The sequence below is a fragment of the Bidens hawaiensis genome, unplaced genomic scaffold (genome assembly GCF_021521415.1).
Source record: "Bidens hawaiensis isolate Kalapana, Puna unplaced genomic scaffold, B.hawaiensis_p1.1 tig00026176_1, whole genome shotgun sequence".
Taxonomy (NCBI): domain Eukaryota; kingdom Viridiplantae; phylum Streptophyta; class Magnoliopsida; order Asterales; family Asteraceae; genus Bidens; species Bidens hawaiensis.
The window spans coordinates 206,999-229,379 of record NW_027494204.1 but is presented as its reverse complement, the minus strand read 5'-3'; the positions used below and the strand labels follow the sequence as shown (position 1 = coordinate 229,379).

Genomic DNA, 22,381 nt, shown 5'->3' with positions numbered 1-22,381 from the left:
CATTGGCATTATTACCACTATATACTTGTATCTATTTTATTGATAATGAATGAGAATGGGCACACATTGTCTTTGATGAAGCCATATTTCCTTTTGCCATGTAGCGACCCGATTTTCAAAAAATAATAAAATGAGAGTTTATTAGTAAAAAAAGTTAATTATTATTTGGTTAGATAATTAAAGAGTGCTCTTTACATTGAATATGAACCTATAGAAATGAATATGGGCTTGGAGAGCCTATGGACTTTGCGTTTAAAAGCCTAAAACCCTACCTAAACCCACCAACACCCTCATTTCATCCATATCACAACACCTCAAAACACAGACACTCCACCTACCATTTTTGGATTTGAGAGAAGCAAGGAATTGAGCTTGTTTCTCACTCGTCTACATCAAAAGATCAAGGATTCATCAAGTTAAAAGCTTAAGCAAGAACCAAGTTTACGGTTTCGATTCAAGGTAAGTTCTTGCACAAAGATTGTTCAAATGAGCTCTATTTGTTATGAAAATTAATAGGCTTTTAGATCTAGCCTATAAGTGAAAGAAGGTCACGGACTTTATAATGAACGACCAAACTTTGATTAGTAAGTGTCGCTAGTAAACTCAATATGCATGCAGGTATCGTGGATGATGTGGTGAGCTTGAAGTACGTATGAGGCTACCCATATCGAAGATTAGAGTAGAGATAGAAGTTAAATGTAAAGTTTTAGTTTTTATTGCAAATTGTATGTGTTTCCGCTATGTTGAACTGAGTTTATGAGTAAATCCAATGCTAAAGTAGAGTTGCCGGATACGGGGCCTCACATGCCACCCTACATAGTCCCTCTCCTTCCTATGATTTTCTACAAGCCAATCTTCCATCTAACGCATCTCCTTTAATGTGGATAGCCCCTAGTCCAACTCCTTCTCATAACATTCAATCCACAAATGCAATGCCATCCTCTATGACCCAAATCTCAACCACCAACGCACAAACTCAGCCCCCCCCCTCTTTCTGTTGGGAAAAACGACCACCTAGCCACCAACGGTAAACAAAAATTGCGGAATTAATCTTCGTTTGGATAAACTTTTTCTCGACCCGATTGAACCAATGAGGATGCAAACAAATAGGTAATCTAAAAGTAACAAGGGACACAAAAATTTTAGCGTGGAAAACCTCTCAAGGCGAGAGTAAAAACCACGGGACTACTAGAGCCGCTTCAAATCCACTATCACTAACAATAGCAATACAAAGCCTTCTCTAGGTAAAACTAGAGGCATACACAAATCATCATATAATTGGTACAAACAATCTTCAAGTATATGGAACCAAATACAAAAGAGGTAAACAAGTAACAGGTATCACCAATGAGAGAATAAATCGATCTCTGACACGTCTCTTATCTTCACAAAGCAACAAAAACTTGAACCACCAATTTCCTTCTCTTCGTATTATGTTGGATCGACAGACCAGTGGAAGAGGCAACCACAAAAACTTATTCTCTCTTTTTCGTTTCTTGTGTCGACCGAATAAGGATCAAACCCAAATATCAAAGGAAACCTTTATATATTTTGATTCTTTCTTGTTCCTTACGTAGTCAAAGCCCACACAATTGTTTTGACCAAAGCCCATATAAGACCAAAAGAAAAACTTAATTCCCCTTTTGCTTTTCATCTGTGAACAAGCAAATCAATGACAATATATTTATTTTCTTTTTTTCTTTATTATTAATAAATAATAAATAAACCCATATAGAGTATTATTTGTTGGGTTTTCTCATGAACAAAAAATACTCGTATACAACTCCTAGCCCACAACACTCCTATACCTTCATCTCCAGCCCAAACTACATCATTCTCAACACCCCAAATTAATACCCCACCATCCTTTCCTCTAGGCAATGGTCACAGTACCCCACCATCCACTCCAACTTCACCTCTTTCCACACCCACACCCTCACATATACCTACCAAACAACCCACTCAAACCGCCTTTGCTACCACCATAGCCACACCATCTGTTGTCGATAGCTCCACACCAATCCCATCTCCGACTCGTACCATGACCACCTATTTTAATCTTCAGACGCATAGTACACTTGAACCACTTCCTCGTAACCCTCACGATGCCACAGCCAGCCCTATTCGGACACGTGCCATCACATGCTAGTCCAATGCTCTTATTGTAAATGAGACTTGGGAGTTGGTTCCTTGTCAACCGAACATGAATGTGGTTTGGTGCATGTGGATTTTTAAACATAAAACCAAATTAGACGTTACTATTGAATGTTAAAAGGCTCGTCTTGTTTGTGATGGCAGGTCTCAACAGGTAGGTATTGATTGTGATGAGACATTTAGCCCACTTGTGAAACCGACAACCATTTGTACCATCTTAAGCATGCCTAGTTTCATGGTTGGATATCAGTCAGTTAGATGTGAAGAATGTATTCTTACATGGAAACCTCTCTGGAACAACTTATATGCACCAGCCTATGGGTTTTTGACATCCTTATTTACTTTATTATTCGTGTCATCTAAAAAAATCTTTCTATAACTTAAAATAGGCCCTCGGGCATGGTATCAACAGTTTACAAATTATGTCACCACTTTGGGGTTTCGTGATCACTCTTTATTTATATACACACATGGCCATGACATAGCTTACCTGTTTTATACGTGGACAATATTATTCTCACTACTTCCTCAATTGCTCTCAAAGACCAGATTTTGATACATATTTCTAGTGAGTTTGCAATAAAGGACCTTGGGTCTTTGAGTTATTTTGGTCTCTCAGTATCTAGAGACCCAAATGGGATGTTTCTGTCTCAGTCCGCCTATGCTTCGAACATCCTTCATCGTGCCAATATAACACAATGTAACCTGGTTCACACTCCCATCGACACCGTCGGCAAACTAGGGGCCAATGTCGGATATTTAGTTGATGATCCCACCATATATTGCCAACTAGCAGGTGCGCTTCAGTACTTGATCTTACACATCCGGACATATCCTACGTAATGCAACAAATTTGCATGTACATACATGCATCACGCACTGAGAACATGAGCGCCCTTTGGCGCATTTTACGATAGGCTAAGGGCACTCTATCATCACTAATTTCTTACACCAACGCCAATTTGGCAGGTTGCCCCAACACTCGTCATTCTACTTCATGTTATTGTGTCTACCTTGGCGTCAATTAAATATCTTGGTCCTCCATAACACCGTACACCATCTGTCGCTCTAGTGCCGAGGCCAAATATCGTGGTTTTGCCAATGCTATGGTTGAAATTTGTTGGATACACAACATGTTGCTTGAATTAGGTCGGTCGCCCTCTCGTGCTTTCGTAGCATATTGTGACAATGTTACTACTATCTATCTCTCGGGAAAGTCAGTACAACATCAATGTACCAAACACATTGAAATGGAAATTCATTTTGTCCGGGAAAAGGTTAACCAAGGTCATATTCGAGTACCCCATGTCCACTCATGTTATCTGTTCGCTGACACATTTACATAGGGACTCATGCATGCATGCACTCTTTGAAGATTTTTGAGCCACTCTAAGTATCTGCGGCACTAGCTACAACTTAGATTAAGGGGAGAATAGAATAATTGTATAGAATATATTTTCCATGTATATCTCCTAAATATAATTAGCATTATTTATGGTTATATGCTTGTATATATATTATTGATAGTGAATGAGAATGGGCGGGCAGTTAAGCGATAATACATTTTATTAGTTTTTGGCTGTATTAATTATGTATCAATCTATATCTATATATTCATTAAAAAAATTCATTTTAACCAATTCTTATTGGTTCCATTCACTAATTTCCATATATATCTTACAATCTTAGAATTTGTTATCATTTAAATAATTCAAAATCAATTCTTATTGGTTCCATTCACTAATTTTCATATATATCTTACAACCTTAGAAGTTATTATCATTTAAATAAGTCAAAATTAAATTCAAAATACCTTTGTAACTGTTTTTCTTTCCCCTAAATTCTAACCCTAGAAATTCTCTGAAATTAAATCTCAGCATTATAACATAACAGTAACAGTGCGGTTTCTCTCTATGCTCCCACTCCTTTTCTCACGCTGATTCTTCTTCTTCTTCTTCCTATAACTCCCATTCACAACATCTTTTTCCTTAAATCGTGATGCCCACCATCAATTCTTAGTCTCTTCCAAGTCATTCAATTAACAAACAGGTAATGGTTCTTATTGCCTCTATTCTTTTACTTTTCCAAACCCTAAATTCAATCTTCTGGTCATCGATCAATTAGCCAATGATTTATGTTGCTTACATTGTTGCTGCATAAGTTTCATATTTTCTTACTTGTATTTGTTATTTTACTGATATTCATTCTTTTTATTTCAATCAGGTACATGATTTTTAACAAACATAACATTATTCATGGGCACCAGGTTAGGGTTTCTTCATTTTCTAGCTCTTTTTTTTCAAATCAAGAAATGAATAAATATAGCATTATTCATGGGCATCAGGTTAGGGTTAGGATTGACTCACCTAATACTGAATAGGGTTTAGAAAGTAGAAACCGAGCAGCTCGCCAACAAATACCTTATAGGGTGTGGAAGGATGCTAATGGTGTTGAGCAGGTTGAGGTTACTCTTTTTAACTTCATTTGATTAATATAATTTTGCTTAGGAATATACATTTGTTTAATTTATTTAATGATAGGTTGATTTTATATTCTTAGCCCTACATGGAAAATAATAAAACAATAGTATGAAGTTTTTGTGAAAGATGATGAGACACAGTCGATTCATGAGTTAAGATTATTGTAAAAAAAAAAGAAAAGCGACAGGAATTGAAATGTTATGGTTTCAAGATTGAAGGTGCTTGCTTTCTTTCATAAATGCGCATTTTCATCATAGGAGTATTTGTTATATATAGTTATATAATATTGTATTTGTATTGTCAGGGTGATGATATTGTTGATTTGGACATTAATTCACTTGAGGAGCTCCAAAACCTAAATGTTTAGGCAATAACTAACATCTGTCATGTAAAGGCAGAGATTGATATGATACTTTCTGTATGTATGAATGTGTGTGCGTGTATGTATTTTTTACTTACAATTTGCTGATGTTGGTTGTTGATTACACAGGCATCATACAGGTGATGATGCTAAATGTTTCGCTAACTTATTAAGGCTATTTGTAGTAGATGTATTAATTTTAAAAATTTGTCACCACTAAAAGTTGGTACTATATAATAATTATTGGTACTATATGATAATTATTTCTTGCATTCTCTATACGTGAGTCTGAAACTTTTTTATTTATCATCTTTTCTCAAGTTACTATGCATAGGCTTGTAAGATCTTCAGGTTGGATTCATCATACTTACAACGCCCTCCTTGTTCTAGAGTTCCATTATAATATATGTTGTATATAAACAACAAAAAGTTTTTGTTATAACTGAAAATTCGGTTTTCAAAAAAAAAAAAAATCATGTTGGTTTTTCGGTTCGGTTTTTTCTGTTCGTTTTTCGGTTAATTTGGTTTCACTTCGGTTAATTCGGTTTTCTGCTCACCCCTACATTCTACTATGTAACTTTATTTTTTGTAAGTTTATGATTTTCAATACTTTCTTTCCGTATGAATATGAATTGTAATTATAAATCATGTTGTCGTCTCAAAAGCGTATTCAAAAACATCTTGTCGTTTTAAATGACATGTGTGTACTCGACGATTTCTATATTTCCGCCCGTGTCGTACACGGGTCAATAACTTAGTTGTCATTAAACAACGTCTAAATAATTTAGTAAAGTAAACCTGAGCCACTGTCTTTCCTTTGGACTTGGAAATGTCTTGAAGAACGTCACATTCCAAGACACGATAGTGTCCCCATGTACTAGTGCCACTTGTACCTAACGGGGAGTAAGCAGTTACAGCGATGCCATTCTCTTTGCAAAAGCTATTGAGTTTTTTCTGTTGCCAAACTGGGTGCATCTCAACCTTTTTTGATCAAAGTAAAATTAAGTTAGTACCATCATTCTAATTTTTAATTTGACTTTTATCTACAATAAAAAAAAAACCATCTTAAGAGCATAAAGCAAATGGTTTAACGGTATACATCATGCATACTTGGTTTACGGCCGGAGGGATTTTGGCAAACGAAAGAATTTCTTCGATCCTTTTAGCAGAAAACTTGCTGACACCAATCGATTTGGCGCGTCCAAGATTTTGACACTCCTCCATGCCTTCCCACACAGCTTTTATGTCAATAGCAGCTATGCACTTGCTTGGAACAGGGATTTTGATTTCCTCATGGATTATCTTCACGGGCAAATGTATAAGATACAAATCTACATACTCGACTCTCAGATTCCTACATTAGTTTAATAAATGTTATACTTTGTTTCAATTGTGTTTGTAAAGCTTATTTAGCTTTAACAATTACAAGTAGGAGTATGCAGGCAGAGCACCCCAAAAATCACGATGGCATGACACTCTCTTCTCTTAATTACCTATGTGACCTACAAAAGACAACCCAAAAGTACCCTCAAATACTCCTTCCCCCCTCTACAATTCACTCACATAACAGTATAGCACGTCTTACCTATCCTGGGTGAATGCCTACTTGGAGAATTACCATACACTATAAACTAGGTTTATAAGGATCAATCAACTCTTATAATATACAGGCGTGTAGGGCCATAGGGTGATAAATTGGTCGTACTCGAGGAGCCAGATTCCACCCGAATATTATCCACACTACTACAAAAAGCATCTATTAACACCGGTCATAAAAATGTTTTACAACAGTATGAAAGTCAACTGTTGAATTAGATGTTATCCACCGTTTTAAAAAGAACAATTTTCTAAATCCGTTGTAAATAAGAAGAAAACTAACGTTGTTACTGAACTTATTGAAAAGTAGTGTTGTTTATTGAAAACTAGCGTTATTTAAAGTTTTGAGGTTCCCTCCCACCATTGTAGATAAGAAGAAAACTAGTGCTGCTTATTGTTAAGTAGCGTTGTTTATTGAAAACTAGTGTTGTTTAATGTTTTGAGGTTCCCTCCCACCATTGAATACCGTTGTAAATAAGAGAAAAATAATGTTGTTTATTGAACTTATTGTAAGTAGCGTTGTTTATTGAAAACTAGAGTCGTTTAATATTTTGATGTTCCCTCCCACCAATGTATAGTGCTTTCATTTCCCTTCTTTAAAAATATCTTCCCTATTTAAATATGGCTTTCTTAAATACCCCCCCCCCTCTCTCTCCATTCTTCAAATTACATCTGTGTTTTTCGGAATTTGTTTAAAATGAGGCATACTTCGTTGATTGTGTTTATAATTTTAGTTAGGTTTATGAGGCTTGATTTTGTTATGTTAAAACTGTAGATCCTAGTTTACTTTATGTAATTTTAGCAAGGATTTATTTATTCTGTGTTTATGTTTACCAATTGGAATATTGCATTTGTCCATCGTTATGGTGAGCGTGTTGATTGTTTGACGTCACCGATTTAGTTACGTAGCTACATATCCATTCCGTGATTGCCTTCATCTGCAAAACATAAATTTGATGTTTAAAGGAAGAAGCTTTTTCTGCAATAATTCACTATAGGTATGTATCTTGTTCTTTCGCTTTTTAAAGTTTTATTTGTTTGGATAATTAATATTTAAAAAAAGAGAGTGATACATTGTTTTTGGAATTATTGGATAATGAAAGAAGCATAAAATTAAAGGAAAGCATAATGCGCACAAAGTGTTTGAAAAATAGCTTAAATGAGGATTATATATTGTTACACCATGTAAAGGAGATGCTAGTGATCAACATTGTCTGTTTGAACAACGTTAAAACTGTTTTTTTTTCTAATCCCATACAATATGATTTATAATTTAGCCACGCAAAGTAACTTTCACATAAACTAATTTGTGTTAAAGACGAACTGAATTTATTATGTATTGTAGCTTTCATATATTATGTTCCTTAAAACTCGTTTAATGTTTGCTTCATATATAACTTATAGTGCACACTAATTGTTTGATAGAATGCTTGAACCAAAATATACTTTAATAAAGTTATAGTCTCATGTAAACGGCTAAGTGATCCATTTTAACATATATTTTAGAGTTGACTTCCTTATTTTTGATGGATATTCTAATTCTCTTAAATTTAGTAGAATTGACATGTGTTGTTTTTATCTTTAGACTGAAAATAGACATAGTGTTACTAGGATAAGGGAAGGAAATAGGGTTTTTTCCTTAAAACTGTTGAAGAATATGCATATGCGATTTTGAATATTTTAAAGATGTTATCCAGAAAACATTTCGAACAAATACTGAGAAGTAGAAATAACATTGTAATAAATATTTGTTTAGATTTTATTTATAGGTTAGACCAGTTTTCTATAAATGTAAGATGATTTATGTATATAAATTGAATTTTGGGCTTTTGGGTGCTACAATGTGTTGGTTAGTGCAAACATAATTTATTTATTTTTTTTAAAGTCAAATGTGTAGAAGCGTTGTTTTTTATATAATCAAAGAAACATTGTTTTTTAATATCATTTTCAACGTCTTTTCAATATTTTATTTACTACAAATAAGCGTTGTTTTTTTGGTATTGAAGCGTTGTTTTTAATACCATTTTACAACGGTTTTTGAAGCATTGTTTTTGTGTATCATTTTACACCGGTTTTTGAAAGGTTGTTTATAGATACCATTTTACACCAGCTTCTAAACCGTTTTAAGTATATTTTGCAACGCGACATTTAAAGCATTTTTGAAACCGTTATATAAACCCATTTAACCGTTTTAAAATGAACTTTTTATGTACTGCGGCCATGAACTCATATACAAGAAGCTAAAATTGTGCAACACACACAAGCGTAGCACATTCTAGGGGCGGACCTAGCATATAATTAGGGGTAGTCTCCGCTACCCCTCAACTTTTCATCGGTAGTACAAATTTTATATGCTTTGTTCGGTTTTCGTATTTCGCTACCCCTGAAAAAATAGAACGTTACCCTTGTTTGTTTAAAGTCCAACAAAATTAAAATCCGAAACTAATTAAAGCACAACCAAATTTAAGCACAAACTAAACAAAACCATTTGTTTGTTTTTTCTTCATTCTTAAACATTTGTTTTAGGTCAGACATCAACATTTAATAAACAAAGTTTCATTTAGTCGTGGCTTCGACCCCACACTGCCCAACCCCCTGCATGCTGCAACCGAGTAACCAACGCTCGGTGCTCCTTTAGTCCCTCACTCCCTCGTCAACGATTTGAATTCTACTTGTTCAATTTATGTATTCTTCTACTTAAAATTGTAATTGTTTATTTGTTTATATAAATTGTTAATTTCGAATTGTTTATGGGCAATTAAATGTTTTTTTAATAGTGAACTTCTTTTAATTTTTGTTGTCTTTAGGATTTGAACCCAATACCTCTCCTCCAAACCCATGTGTTTTAAAGGTTTTGCCTTTGGCAATAGAGCACCACCCCATTGGTAGCAATTGAATGATTGATTATGGTTTGTTGGACATTCGGATAATATAAATTGGAAATTTTAATTGATTAGGGATTTAGGGTTTATATGTAAATTGAAATTTATTATAGATTTATGGTTTAAATTTTATCCCTTCTAAAATTAGGGAACTTGGAAGATGAAACAACAAAGTCTTATTAGCAATCTTTTTAAACGGAAAATAAAAGAAAATGATGATATCGGTTCAAAGGCAAGTTAAAAAAAAACTATTGTACGAAATATCGTAAAAAAAATTCGGTTATTGCATGAAATACGGTAAAAAAAATTCGTTTTCATTGTATAAAATACGGTAATTTTTTTTAACGTTATCCCTGAGATTATGGTCTAGATCCGCCACTGACACATTCAGCTATATACAACTAGATCCTAGTTTGTTTTAATTGATGATAACTTGTAAAACACTATGTGTTACTAAAAGCTCAACTTTAAATTATAGTTAAGTATGGCTAACCAAAGTTTTTGCTAGGCATAGAAGTTAATACCCAAACACATATTGGCTTTAACTTCGGCAACAAAAGTGAGTGTATATTGGTTAAATTACTATCATGAATTATTATCGTGGTTTGTATTTTAAAATTTTAATTTGTAAAACATATAAGGCCATAAGGTATACTTTAACCCTTTTTAACTCTACATAAACTTCATATCACTCATTTTTTTCTTTTTCACTCCATCTCATCCAAAGGAAATGGTTTAATTCATTTAACTCCCTCTCACTCCTTTTTGTTTTTAATTTAACATCAAACATTTAATATCAAATCAATTAGTAATTAATACATATTCTTTCTTTTAACCCATTAAAAACATATTCCATGGACCATTTTAACAAACTTAGCACCTATGCAGTTAATGTGGAAAAATATCGGATATCGGTCAAGAACCGATACATGAGATACCGATTTTCGCGGTAATATATCGGTAATTTTAATATCATGTATATATTAGCATATATATATATATATATATATATATATATATACTTTTTATAAGCATATAATGCTAATTTTATACTTTATATGTATAAATTTAAAGACCGAAATGTAAACTAGTAAAACAGAGGGGGTTAATTGTTATAATACACAAACTGATTTGCACTTTTTATGTAAACTTGATAAAGAGAGAGGGCTTAAATGTCAGATAGTAAACTTGTTTTAACCTAAAACTTAATCATCACATTCACAGAAGTTAAGCGCTGCTTTCTTCCTCCTTTTAACCATTTCGGGCCGGTTACTTTAGCGTTTGTTAGGGTTAGACCAGAGAAGAGAGAAACTAGGAGAAGAAGAGATTGATTCAAATCTGTGATCTCCTTCATTCACGTACTAACCATAATAAAATACCAATCAAAGTTACAAGGGACTTCCCTTGACTAATAACAAATGACAAAATAGTACCAAAAGGAAAACAAATAATAAAAACCATAACAATACTCCCTCCTTAACCACGTTTTGTCCTCAAGAAGTGAAATCAAGAAGGTTTGGAAATCTCAGCTTCATTTCATCAAGGTACTCCCAAGTTGCCTCTTGAGTCGTCTGATTCTTCCAACGAATTAGCACCTTCATTGCTGCCTTTTTACCACGCTTGACAAACTTCTTTTCGAGTACTTCTTCGGGCTGTAAGCATAACCTAAAGTCTGTCGGAATGGGCAGAATTTTGTCGGGTGGCCCGGAAGCCGGTTTTAAGAGTGGCACGTGGAACACCGGATGAATTTGTGCTTCATCAGGAAGATCTAAGCGATAGGCCACTTTACCTATCTTTTCCTGTAGGTTCCTGAACGCGGATCGTACACGGGAAATCTCTAACAACGCAGGTGCGGAATCCCTGCGTATATAGGTACGAGTGTAGATATTGTAGAGATTGAATACACGAACAATGAACACGAGCTATAAGGTAAACACGTTATATTGAATAACTAAACACGTGACAGTAAGTCACTGTTACAGAGAACAAAACGAAACAAAGCGTAACCAAAAACCCTAACTCACGTTCTCTTCTGTTTCGGCTGAAACAGTGTATTTAAACACGACAACTTCGCCACTGGCGAAGTTGTCAGTAACCTCGCTAAATCAGCAAGTTCGCCATAGCGAACTTGCTGATAACTTCGCTAGTTTACAAAACAAAACATAAACAAACCATTAACTATATTACAGACTCGATAACAAATACTAGACTATGAACTACTGACAAACATGTACCAACATTTCCACTATCAAGAAAGGTCCAAAATATTTTGGTGCGAGTTTGGAGTACTTATGGACCCGCATAGAATTCTGCATATAAGGACGCAATTTAAGATAAACCCAAGTACCCACCTCGAGTTCGCGTTCTGAATGCCTCTTATCAGCTTGTTGTTTCATCCTGTTTTGAGCTCTTGTTAAGGATTGTTTCAAGAGCCGGATGGTTGCTTCCTTACCAGTCATAAACTCGTCTACCTCCCCATTACCTGCATCTTTTTTAATATACGGAATATAAAGTGGAGGAGGATACCCGTACAACGCTTCAAATGGTGTCATGTTGATTGTTGAATGAAAGGTGGTGTTGTACCACCACTCAGCTAACTGAACCCACTTAGCCCATGTATACGGTCGTTCCATCACCACGCAGCGCAAATACCCCTCTAAACACATGTTAACTACCTCGGTCTGACCATCAGTTTGAGGATGGTAGGCCGTTGACAAGTTCACCGCAATACCCTGTAGTGCCAAAAATTCTTTCCAAAATGTGCTAATGAATTCGGATCTCGGTCAGAAACAATGGAGTTTGGACACCCATGAAGCTTGTATACATTATCGAGAAACACCTGACCCACGACACTTGCTGAAAATGGGTGTCGAAGTAACATAAATGGGTGTATTTTGTTAAGCAGTCGACACCCATCAAAACTGTATCCTTGCCGTTAGACATAGGTAGGCCACTGATAAAATGCATAGAGATGTCGGGAAAAACCGTATCCGGTATGGGTAGTGGTTGTAGAAGACCCAGCGACGCCACATTCTCGTGCTTGGCTCGCATGCACACGTCACAAGCCCGTATGAATTGTCGAACCATTTTAGTTATTCCTTTCCAAAAGAACATACCTTTCACTCGTTGTGTTGATGCATGAAATCCAGAATGACCGCCAATGAGTGAGTTATGGCATATGTTCACAATGTCATATTGAAGTTGTTTATTACCACCAACTACCAGTTTGTTGTTTTTGGTTAACCACTCTCCATTCCACCTAAAGTTGGGTATCACCTCCCCATTCCTTAATCTGTTCACCACCACTTGGAGCCTTTCATCATTTTTTTTTACTATCTAGTTACCTTTGCATGAGAATGGGTTCAAAGGAGTTTACAACAGTTGTAAAGAGTGACACCCCATGAACACGAGATAACGTGTCGGCCGCTATGCTTTCTTTTCCCTTTTTATAGTCGATGGTGTAGTCGTAACCCATCAATTTGGCGAGCCATTTATGTTGAAGAGGGGTCATTACCTTTTGAGTTAAAATATGTTTTAAACTTTGTTGGTCGGTCCGTATGAGAAATTTCCCGGTCACCAGATAGTAATGCCACTGCTTTGCCGCCATTAAAATCGCCAATAACTCCTTCTCGTAAACCGACAGTACCTGTTGTTTGGGGGATATCGCCTTGCTAATAAAGGAGATGGGGTATTTTTCTTGCATTAATACAGCTCCTAGACCACAAGCGGATGCGTCGGTTTCAATAATGAATTGTTTAGAAAAGTTGAGTAGAGCGAGAACAGGGGCTGATGATAAAGCCGATTTGAGTTGGTCGAAGGCGAGTTGTGTCCCTTCATGCCATCCAAAAGAGTCCTTTCTTAATAGGTCTGTCAATGGTTTTGCATTGATACCAAAGGACCGAATGAACCGTCGGTAGTCTCCGGCTAGTCCTAAAAATCCCTGGAGCTGTTTTTAGTGTTTTGGGTACCAGCCAATTATTAATTGCTTCGAATTTGGATGGGTCGGTACTAACCCCTTCACTTGAGATAATGTGTCCCAAATACTCAATTGCTTTTCCCCCAAAAACACATTTTGATTGCTTCACGAACAACTTGTGCTCTCTCATTAACAGAAGAACTTGCTTAAGATGAAATAAATGTTGTTCAACATCTTTACTATAAACCATAATATCGTCAAAAAATACCAACACCCCTTTCCTCAAAAGTGGTTGAAAGATGTGATTCATAAGCGCTTGAAAGGTTGCTAGAGCATTCGTAAGGCCGAAAGGCATTACAAGAAACTCGTAGTGACCTTCGTGTGTACAAAAAGTTGTTTTATGAATGTCTTCCTGATACATACATACTTGATGGTACCCCAAGCGTAAGTCAAGTTTGATGAACACTGTTGTGCCCCCTAGCTCGTCCAACAATTCTTCGATTGAAGGAATCGGAAATTTGTTTTTCACTATTGCTTCGTTTAACCCACGGTAGTCCATACACATCCTCCATTGACCGTCTTTTTGTTTTCACCAAAACAACAGGTGCTGCAAAGTCACTTTGACTTTACGTATGATGCCCGTTTCCAAAAGTTCTTGGGTCGTTTTCTCGATGACATGCTTTTGTACCATTGGATACTGATATGGCCGTTGACTGATCGTTGTCGTACCCTCCTTTTAAATAATACGATGGTCGAATTTACGTATCGGTGGTAAAGAAGTAAGCGTCTGAAAAATGTCACTGGACTCGGTTAAAAGGATCTGCCACCTGCGATCGTCCTCTCCAGATATCACCTTTGACTCAAAACAAGGTGCGTGGGGCTGTATCAATTGCAAACTAAATAATTGTGAAGACCCTCCTTTTGCTTGCTTGTGTAATATTGACCCAATCTTTTCTCCCGGACATACTAAGAACTTGTTGCTTTCAATTCCCTTGAGTTCACAAGACACCTCATCTATTTTAAACTTCATAGTCATTTTTTGAAAGTTCCACAAACTATCATCTAATGAAGATAGTCATTGAATTCCCAAAATCATATCGTAGTTTTCTAACGGAATGAGCAGGACCTCGGTAGTGAACCATTTTCCTTGCATTGTCCACTGAAATTCAGGGCAAACCTGATTACATGGAAGTTGTTTCCCATCTGCAACCCCTACCTTAATCGGGGGTATGTCCTTCACTAGACACTGAAGCCGTTTGGCTAATCGAATGTCAATAAAGTTATGTGTAGAGCCCGAGTCAATAAGGATATGCAGTTGTCGAGTCCCCATTGATCCCCTAACCCTCATCGTTGAGTACGAGGACAGCCCGTCAAGGCGTGAATCGATATCTAGGGGTCCGGTTCTTCCTCTTCGGTCGGAACAAAACCTTCTTTATCCTCTTCATCGTCAACCTCTATAATAAACAGCTGATGTCTTGGCCTTGCACATTTATGTCCCGATACAAACTTTTCGATACACCAAAAACACTCACCTTTAGACCGTTTCAGTTCCAATTCTTTGCTGGTTAGGCAGCGTGAATTGTTGCGGTAGTTGCCGCCCCAGTGGCCCGTGAGTTTGGGGTCGGTAATAGAGGTAACTTGGCTGCATTATTTGGCGGTGTAATGCATGTTGCCTCTTGGGTTTTGTTTGATCCTCCCTTACCCGTAATAGTGTTCATCAAATTTTTGTTATTAATGTTTTGCATTCTTGCTAAGCCATAGGCCTCGTGTAGGGTCTAAGGCTTAAACATCTTCACCGGGCGTTTAATCTCTGGTTTCAACCCTTTTAAATAGAGGTTGATCGCATAAGTTTCGCTAATCGTAAGCTTGTTGAGCAACCAATCAAATGCCGAATTATAATCTTGCAGTTCACCTTCCTGAATGAGAGACGCCAACTCCTCCATGGCATCCTCGAACATTGCATTAGAGAAACGGGCCGAGATGGCCGGTACGTCATCCTCCCAAGGAAAGTCATTTACAGTTGCTCTCCTGGTTCTCATAAAGGATTGATGCCATTGAATGGCGTAGTTTTCTGGTGTTTCATCAAGGGTGAAGAAGTGTTCACACCGATATAGCCAACCCTCGACATCTTTGCCGTTGAATCTGGGAAACTCGACCTTCCCCACCCTCATCGGCCAAAATTTTTGTTTGGATTTGGGTCACCGAACTTGGCTGAATAGCTGCCTGAACTGGCGCCATCATTCGCCATCTTCATCAGTTGTTCCTGTTGATGCATCAAGGCTTCAAGAGAGGCCTGAAGTTCAGAGATAGCCTTCTCGTGTTCCTTGACCACTTGTCCATATCTTGGTTCCTGGTATTCGTCATGGCAGCGCGATAGAAATCTGATGGAAGATCGAAATAGCTCTGATACCCTTGTTAGGGTTATACCAGAGAAAAGAGAAACTAGGAGAAGAAGAGGTTGATTCAAATCTGTGATCTCCTTCATTCACGTACTAACCATAATAAAATATCAATTAAAGTTACAAGGGACTTTCCTTGACTAATAACAAATGACATGTAACATTTGTTACTTTTCAAACCCGAAAACCCGACCTATTTTGAATTTTCGGTTTTTATTTATACACACACACACACACATACATTCTCAAGTTTCGTTTGATATTCTTCAATGTTTATTCTTAATCGTTAAATCAACCTGGTTTATCGTTTCAATGTATTTTATTGTTCATCGTTCGTTCGTTTTATATTTTTTTCGATCAATAACGAAACTCCAGGATTTGAAGCTAAACGTGTTGTGTTATTCGGGCATAACATGTAAATAATCCAAAAATATATGTATCTTTAACAAGATTTAAAAAACATTCAAAAGTTCAAGGATCATTATGTAATTATAGTTTAATATAGGTTTTAAAGTAATCTTAAACTTCGGGAGCTAAACTGTAAATTTGAAATATAATATTAAAATAAACCTTCAGCCAATCAGCCCTCCCCCCAAATTGCATTTTTTCTGCTGATGGCCGCCGGCGACGCTGGATTTCCGGCGGAGCTTAAGAAACGGCCTTAATCCTCGTCCTTTGACCCGATTGATTTGTATAACGAACTTAGTTATCATTTTCTAACCTTAATCAACACAATAATTGATTTATAACATCCTAATCTGTGAAATAATATCCGAGGAACCGCCGGATTTTTTGAGAAACTCATTAACGACCATTAACGAGGCTACGCTCCAATTACATGTATAAATACGGTCCTAACATCGAACTAAAGTCGTTCACAATCTTATAATACACTCACATATCCTCTGTAATCATTAATTAATCATCAAAGTTAGTTTTCCGGTGAGCTTGTGTTCATCATCAAACCATCACTTTTCCGGGTAAATTTTATATGGTTTTTCATTGTATTGAAGCGACTAATAAAACCCCTATCATGATTTCGACAAACCTCGAACGGATTTATGAATTGGTAACCTAGGGTTTTTTTTAGGAAGAAGATGAACTTTCAATATAATATATTTATTTTTATTTCTAGTATCTAAACAACCATCAAGTTAGAGCAACTGGTTAATTACTATGGGTGTAAACTGGAAGACCCAGGTTCGAACCCGGGTCAGGCCACATTTTGTTTATTTATTTTTTGTAAACCATTTTCTTATTATTTAAAAATCGTAATAAATCAATGAAGTGATTTTTAAACTAAATAAAATTTTTATAAAATAACTATAAATTATAATTCATCATTTCTCTGCTTAAAAACCAAACTTTCATTTTCGTAACCCACTAACTTTAATTCGTTCGTTAACATAAACCGTAAACTTTAATTAATTAGAGTATTGCAATAAAACCTTTGAATTCAATTTCGACTCGTAAACGTTAGTCCAAGTTTTACGAATATCATGTCTTGTATATTTTCCCGTTAAGATAGTAATCAAATAATAATAACCCAAAATTTTGTTAAAACGTAAAATATTATTAAAATAAAATGAGTAAAAATATTAATAAAATATATTAAAATCCCTTTATCTAAATTATTGTTTTCATAAATTCCGTTAGTTAGTTTTTAAATATTTCTATTTATTTATAGTTCGAGAAGTACAAACGTTTTGGATTCTTTAAACGCATTTTCGATCGCTTCGGTTTCGTTATTGTGCTATTAGATTTTATTACAAGTTTATCTTCGCATTCGAGGTGAGTTTTCATAACCCCTTTTTACTTTTACACGTTTTGGGGTGTAGCACGTCCAAACTTGGTTTTCTTGTGTCAAACTAAAATTCACATGTGTGTCTTGTATGTATTTGTTTTGTATCATATTGCTTGTTAATTGTGTGATTATGTGCTAGTTGTTTACTCTCTTTTTTTTGGTGGATACACATACTCATAGTGGGAGGGTCCAACGGGACATACCTACGCCGTCCATTGTTAATAGCGGTATCACACACATGCTCATAGTGGGAGGGTCCGACGGGACGTACCTGCGCCATCCATTTTTAAATGGCGGTATCATTATCATTATTCTATACTCCAAGTAGCTCGGCGAATGGGGGTTCCTTAGTAGATCTAATTCATGTCAAGCGAACGGGAATATCATGTATTTACTTTTCTTTTGCTTTATGATTGAGACCATACATCTTGACTTGTGAATTTTACACTTTTCGTATTATATATATGCAAAACTTTATGAATTCTCACCAACATTATTATTGACAAAATATATTATTTTAAACGTGCTGCAGGTTGAAGTTTAAGGATTGAAGACTAGTTTAGTTGGACCATTAGGTTATTAGAAACATATCATAATGAAATTTCAAAGTTTATCGTATTGTTATTTGATTGATGCCAAATTGTGTATTTGTGATGTAATAAAATGAAATAAATATAATTATTGTCTTTCTAATAGTGTTACGAGCTTATGAGTGATCTGTACGTTACACCCGGGCGTATTCCGCCTGAAGCCGGGGTGTTACATGACAAAATAGTACCAAAAGGAAAACAAAAAAATAAAAATCATAACAGCGTTTCCGGCAGAAATTGCAGCGCCATCGTTAGAATTTTCTGCCGTAAATCCCTATGAGGTCAATATATGGTCACCAAATAACACCTTGTTGGAGAAATCATAGTTATATCAGCGAACCAGGTAAGTAAAAACATAAAAAAAAATGGCCAACCGAGAAAGTCGGTGATATAACCGATATTGTTAAAACAAACTATCGGCGATATATTAGTCATTATCGCCGATAATATCGGGACCGATATTTTGCACCAATATTATAGCAGAGGTCCGATAACCGATATATCGGCGATATATCACTGATATATCACCGATATTAACTGCATAGCTTAACACTAGTGGGGAGTGGTTTAATGCATGTTTAAAGTGTCATGTCATGTTAACACTAGTGGGTGTTAGAGTATACCCCATGGCCTAAAAATCAAGCTTTTCTATATCAAAGAATAATTGGTTTCCCATTGATAAAGAAAACCCTTAAATAAAAGACCGAAAGATCGGAAGATTTTTTATATAAGTCTCTTAGGGGTCAAGTTGTTCTACAAGGGGGGGGGGGGGGGGACAAAAATGAGAATGGCGAGAAGGATTTGTAGCCACACAAAAAGAAACCCTCAAAAAATTAAAAAAGAAATAATAAAAAAATCATAACTCTTAATAAAAAATGAAAAAAGTAAAAACAAAAAAATGTTTCCACCGTCTTTCTTGTTTTAAAAAAAAAAGTTGAGTGAAAAACACCATTAGTCTCTTTTTGTTTATCATTATGTTTTGTGTTTATTTTCGTTATTGATTGTGTCTTTTTTCTTGGCATTGTGTCTTTTTTCTTGGCATTGTGTTATATTACTCAACATTGTGTTGTATTTAGCGATCTATTATGTTTTTTTAGTTATAATTGTGTCTATTGTTTATTTTCATCATTGTATTTTTTATCTCGGCATTGTGTCTTTTCGTCTTTCTTTTTTTAAACGGTAATAATAGGGGAAACATTTTAGTTTTTTAAATATTTTTGTTTTTATATTTATATTTTAAGTTATAATTCTTTTATTTTTTTTATTTATTTTTAAAATGTTTTTTTTTTCACAAATCATTATCACACTTTTAATTTCATCTTCTTTTATATTCTAACTTTACCTGTCTCTCATATGAAAAATTCTTCATTAAAATAAAATAATTAAGAAAAGTCTAAATAAGTAGGTGGATCAATTTTTCACTATATGAATCATAACCATTCAACCGATATGGTATAAAGACCAAAACACTTTCTAAGCATTTTAGTATTTTAGAAGCCAATTTGATTTTGTAAACTCTTAATATTAATATAATATAAAAACTGTTGTGCCACGTTGCGTTTAATTACCACCTATTTTGAATTCCAACCTCCTAATTGAGAATCCAGAATTATTCATGCATGCATGGGTCAATTAGCAGATCAGAATTTAGTTGCAAAATTATACGGAAAGCTTTAAAAAAAGGAAACTTATTATTTATAAAATTTAATAACATAAATTTTAGGCATAAAAAAGAATGTGTTTTCAATTATTTACATCGTTTAAATGCTTTTAAAAAAAATGATTAAATTATGATCCTCATCAGTCGATACTTCTAATTTTGATATAACTTTGCAAATATAAGTAAAAAGTTTGGTTAATTAAATATATTAATTCTTATTTAATGATGCAATATCACTTTATATAAATTTGATAATAGAGTATTATAGTAATGTCACATACATCCAAAATTGAAATATCACATGCAACCAAAATCGCAATACAAGGTTTTCACATGACATTCAACTAGCATGTTCACATAGGCTTCTAACTCATCAATTTTCCATTTATATAATTTACACATGTTAATTTGAACATAATTTTAAGCATTAACTCCTAAGTTGAAGAAAGCTTCAAAATAAATTATTATAATAATCATTTATTGAGTACTAAGACCATTAATTGTTTTCATAGTTATTTTTTAAAATTTTGAGACTTTGTTATTGTAGTTTTTTTTTTAATTTTAGGAAATTATTTATAAACGTTTGGACTGAATGTTTGGATTGAAATGGTGGTTTAAATCACGAGGTTTGAATTATATTGTTGCTTTATTAAGCGCGCGGTTTAATAAAAATTATAATTATATCTCATTGTTATATTCATATTTTTAGCATTTTTTATGTTGCGTACTTAAATGTTTTATAATTTCAATAAAAATAGTTTTTATAATACACAAATTATGTTACAACATCTACATGTTTATGCTTTATAGTTTACATCATGACTTCAGTAGATGATGAAGTTTTAACTAATATGTCTTTTTTGTTTCATGGTATAAGTTAGAAATATGTGGCATAATTTAGAATTATGTTTTAAATTGTTATTTTCCTCTATTTGTCTTTGTATGTTGGGTTTATTTTAATTAAAATAACAATGTGATACCTTATAATAATAATGCTAGATTATCTGATTTTTACAATTCGTTAAAATGTATACAACATACACGTGCGTGTGCGCGCGCACACACACACACATATGAAGTTTTATATATTTTCCATCCGTGTGTAACACGGGATCTAACCTAGTTTTCATTTAAGCATCTAAATAGTGTTATTTTATAAGAATAAAACTAGCTTTTATTCCCATGGTTATTTTACATTATTCACTTTTAATATTTATATATCTTTCTATTAATTTTAATTTTAATTTTATTTATTATAAGGAAGTTAATAATATACTTAGGATTTGATAATGAAAGAGTTTCACAAATAAAGAAGATGTTTTAACCCGGTTTAAAAGTTATATGGGTTTGATGAGACCCATTACTCTCTTATTTTTTTTACTATAAAATTATTTCTTAATTATAAATAATATTGTAGGGCCAATATTCTATATTGTTTTTAGGATTGTATATGTCGTTTTAGTTTGCTTTTAGTCGGTGTAGTACGTACTCGGTACGTTTAGTTTGTACGTTTATTTTGTAAGTTTTGGATAAATGGGGACCCTATAAAAGGGCCACTTAACCCATTTATCCAATTAACTCCAACCCCTTTTCACAACTCTTGGAAAAAAAAGAAGTTTCTTTTTCTCATCCACTTCTCTCATTTTCTCTCTTTCAAGCAAATAAACCAAACAAACTAAGATCCGAGTGTCGTTGGTGATTTTCGCTTACCAACAACACGGATTGATCCGAGTCAAGTCTTGAGATCCATTTAGAGGACCTACAAGTGGTATCAGAGCTTTTGGCTCGACTTTTTGTGGTTTTCGGGTCAAACTTTTCGGGTTTTGATCTTTGTTTTTGTTGGATTTGAGGTTGATTTCGTGTTACTCATCTCTTTTGGAGTCCCTTACACCTTGGAAATACACGAGAATCACTAAATCCAAGTTTTTAGTATTTTAAGTTTTTGTGTCTGAGCTCAGATTCGGCTTAAAACTCAGATCTAGGCCGATTTATTGATTTTTATACTAAAGTCTTTTTGACTTTTTGGAAGTTTGGGTGCTATATTCTTAAAAAAAAAAAATTACGCATCGGTACTGTAGCAGTCACTTCCGAGGTACTGTAGCAATCGCCGGGGGGGGGGGGGGGGGGGTACTGTAGCAATCGCATCGCCGAGGTACTGTAGCAATCGCTTCGCACGGGGGGTACTGTAGCAAATCGTTTCGCTTCGCACAGGGTACTATAGCAACCACTTCGCTTCGCACGGGTACTGTAGCAACCGCTTTGCATCGGGTACTGTAGCAACTCATGCGAAACACTGTAGCAACTCATGCGAAACACTGTAGCGACTCGGTACTGTAGCAAAAAAAAAAAAAAAACCTTAAAATGTTTTTCTCTTTTCAAAAAAAAAAAAAAAAATCGAATCAAGTTAAAAAAAAATGTCTTACGAACCTAAGCTTGGAGGAAATCTGGATATGGGAGAAAGCCCAAAGGAAATATTGAAAAGAGAATTCGATATGTTTAGGTTCGTAAGACATCGCTTCGCACGGGGGGTACTGTAGCA

At 34.9% G+C, this 22,381-nt stretch overlaps 1 protein-coding gene across 1 annotated transcript in view; it reads right to left on the bottom strand.

The window, feature by feature from the left end:
* The window catches only part of LOC143572930 (D-galacturonate reductase-like), a 47,415-nt gene that overhangs the window by 4,524 nt on the left and 20,510 nt on the right, over positions 1-22,381 (bottom strand). The window contains exons 2-3 of the mRNA XM_077057952.1: positions 6,106-6,349; positions 5,794-5,976 (exon numbers count right to left, since the gene is read on the bottom strand). Of these exons, the coding sequence (XP_076914067.1) occupies positions 5,794-5,976; positions 6,106-6,349 (427 nt within the window). The remainder of the gene's footprint in view (positions 1-5,793; positions 5,977-6,105; positions 6,350-22,381) is intronic.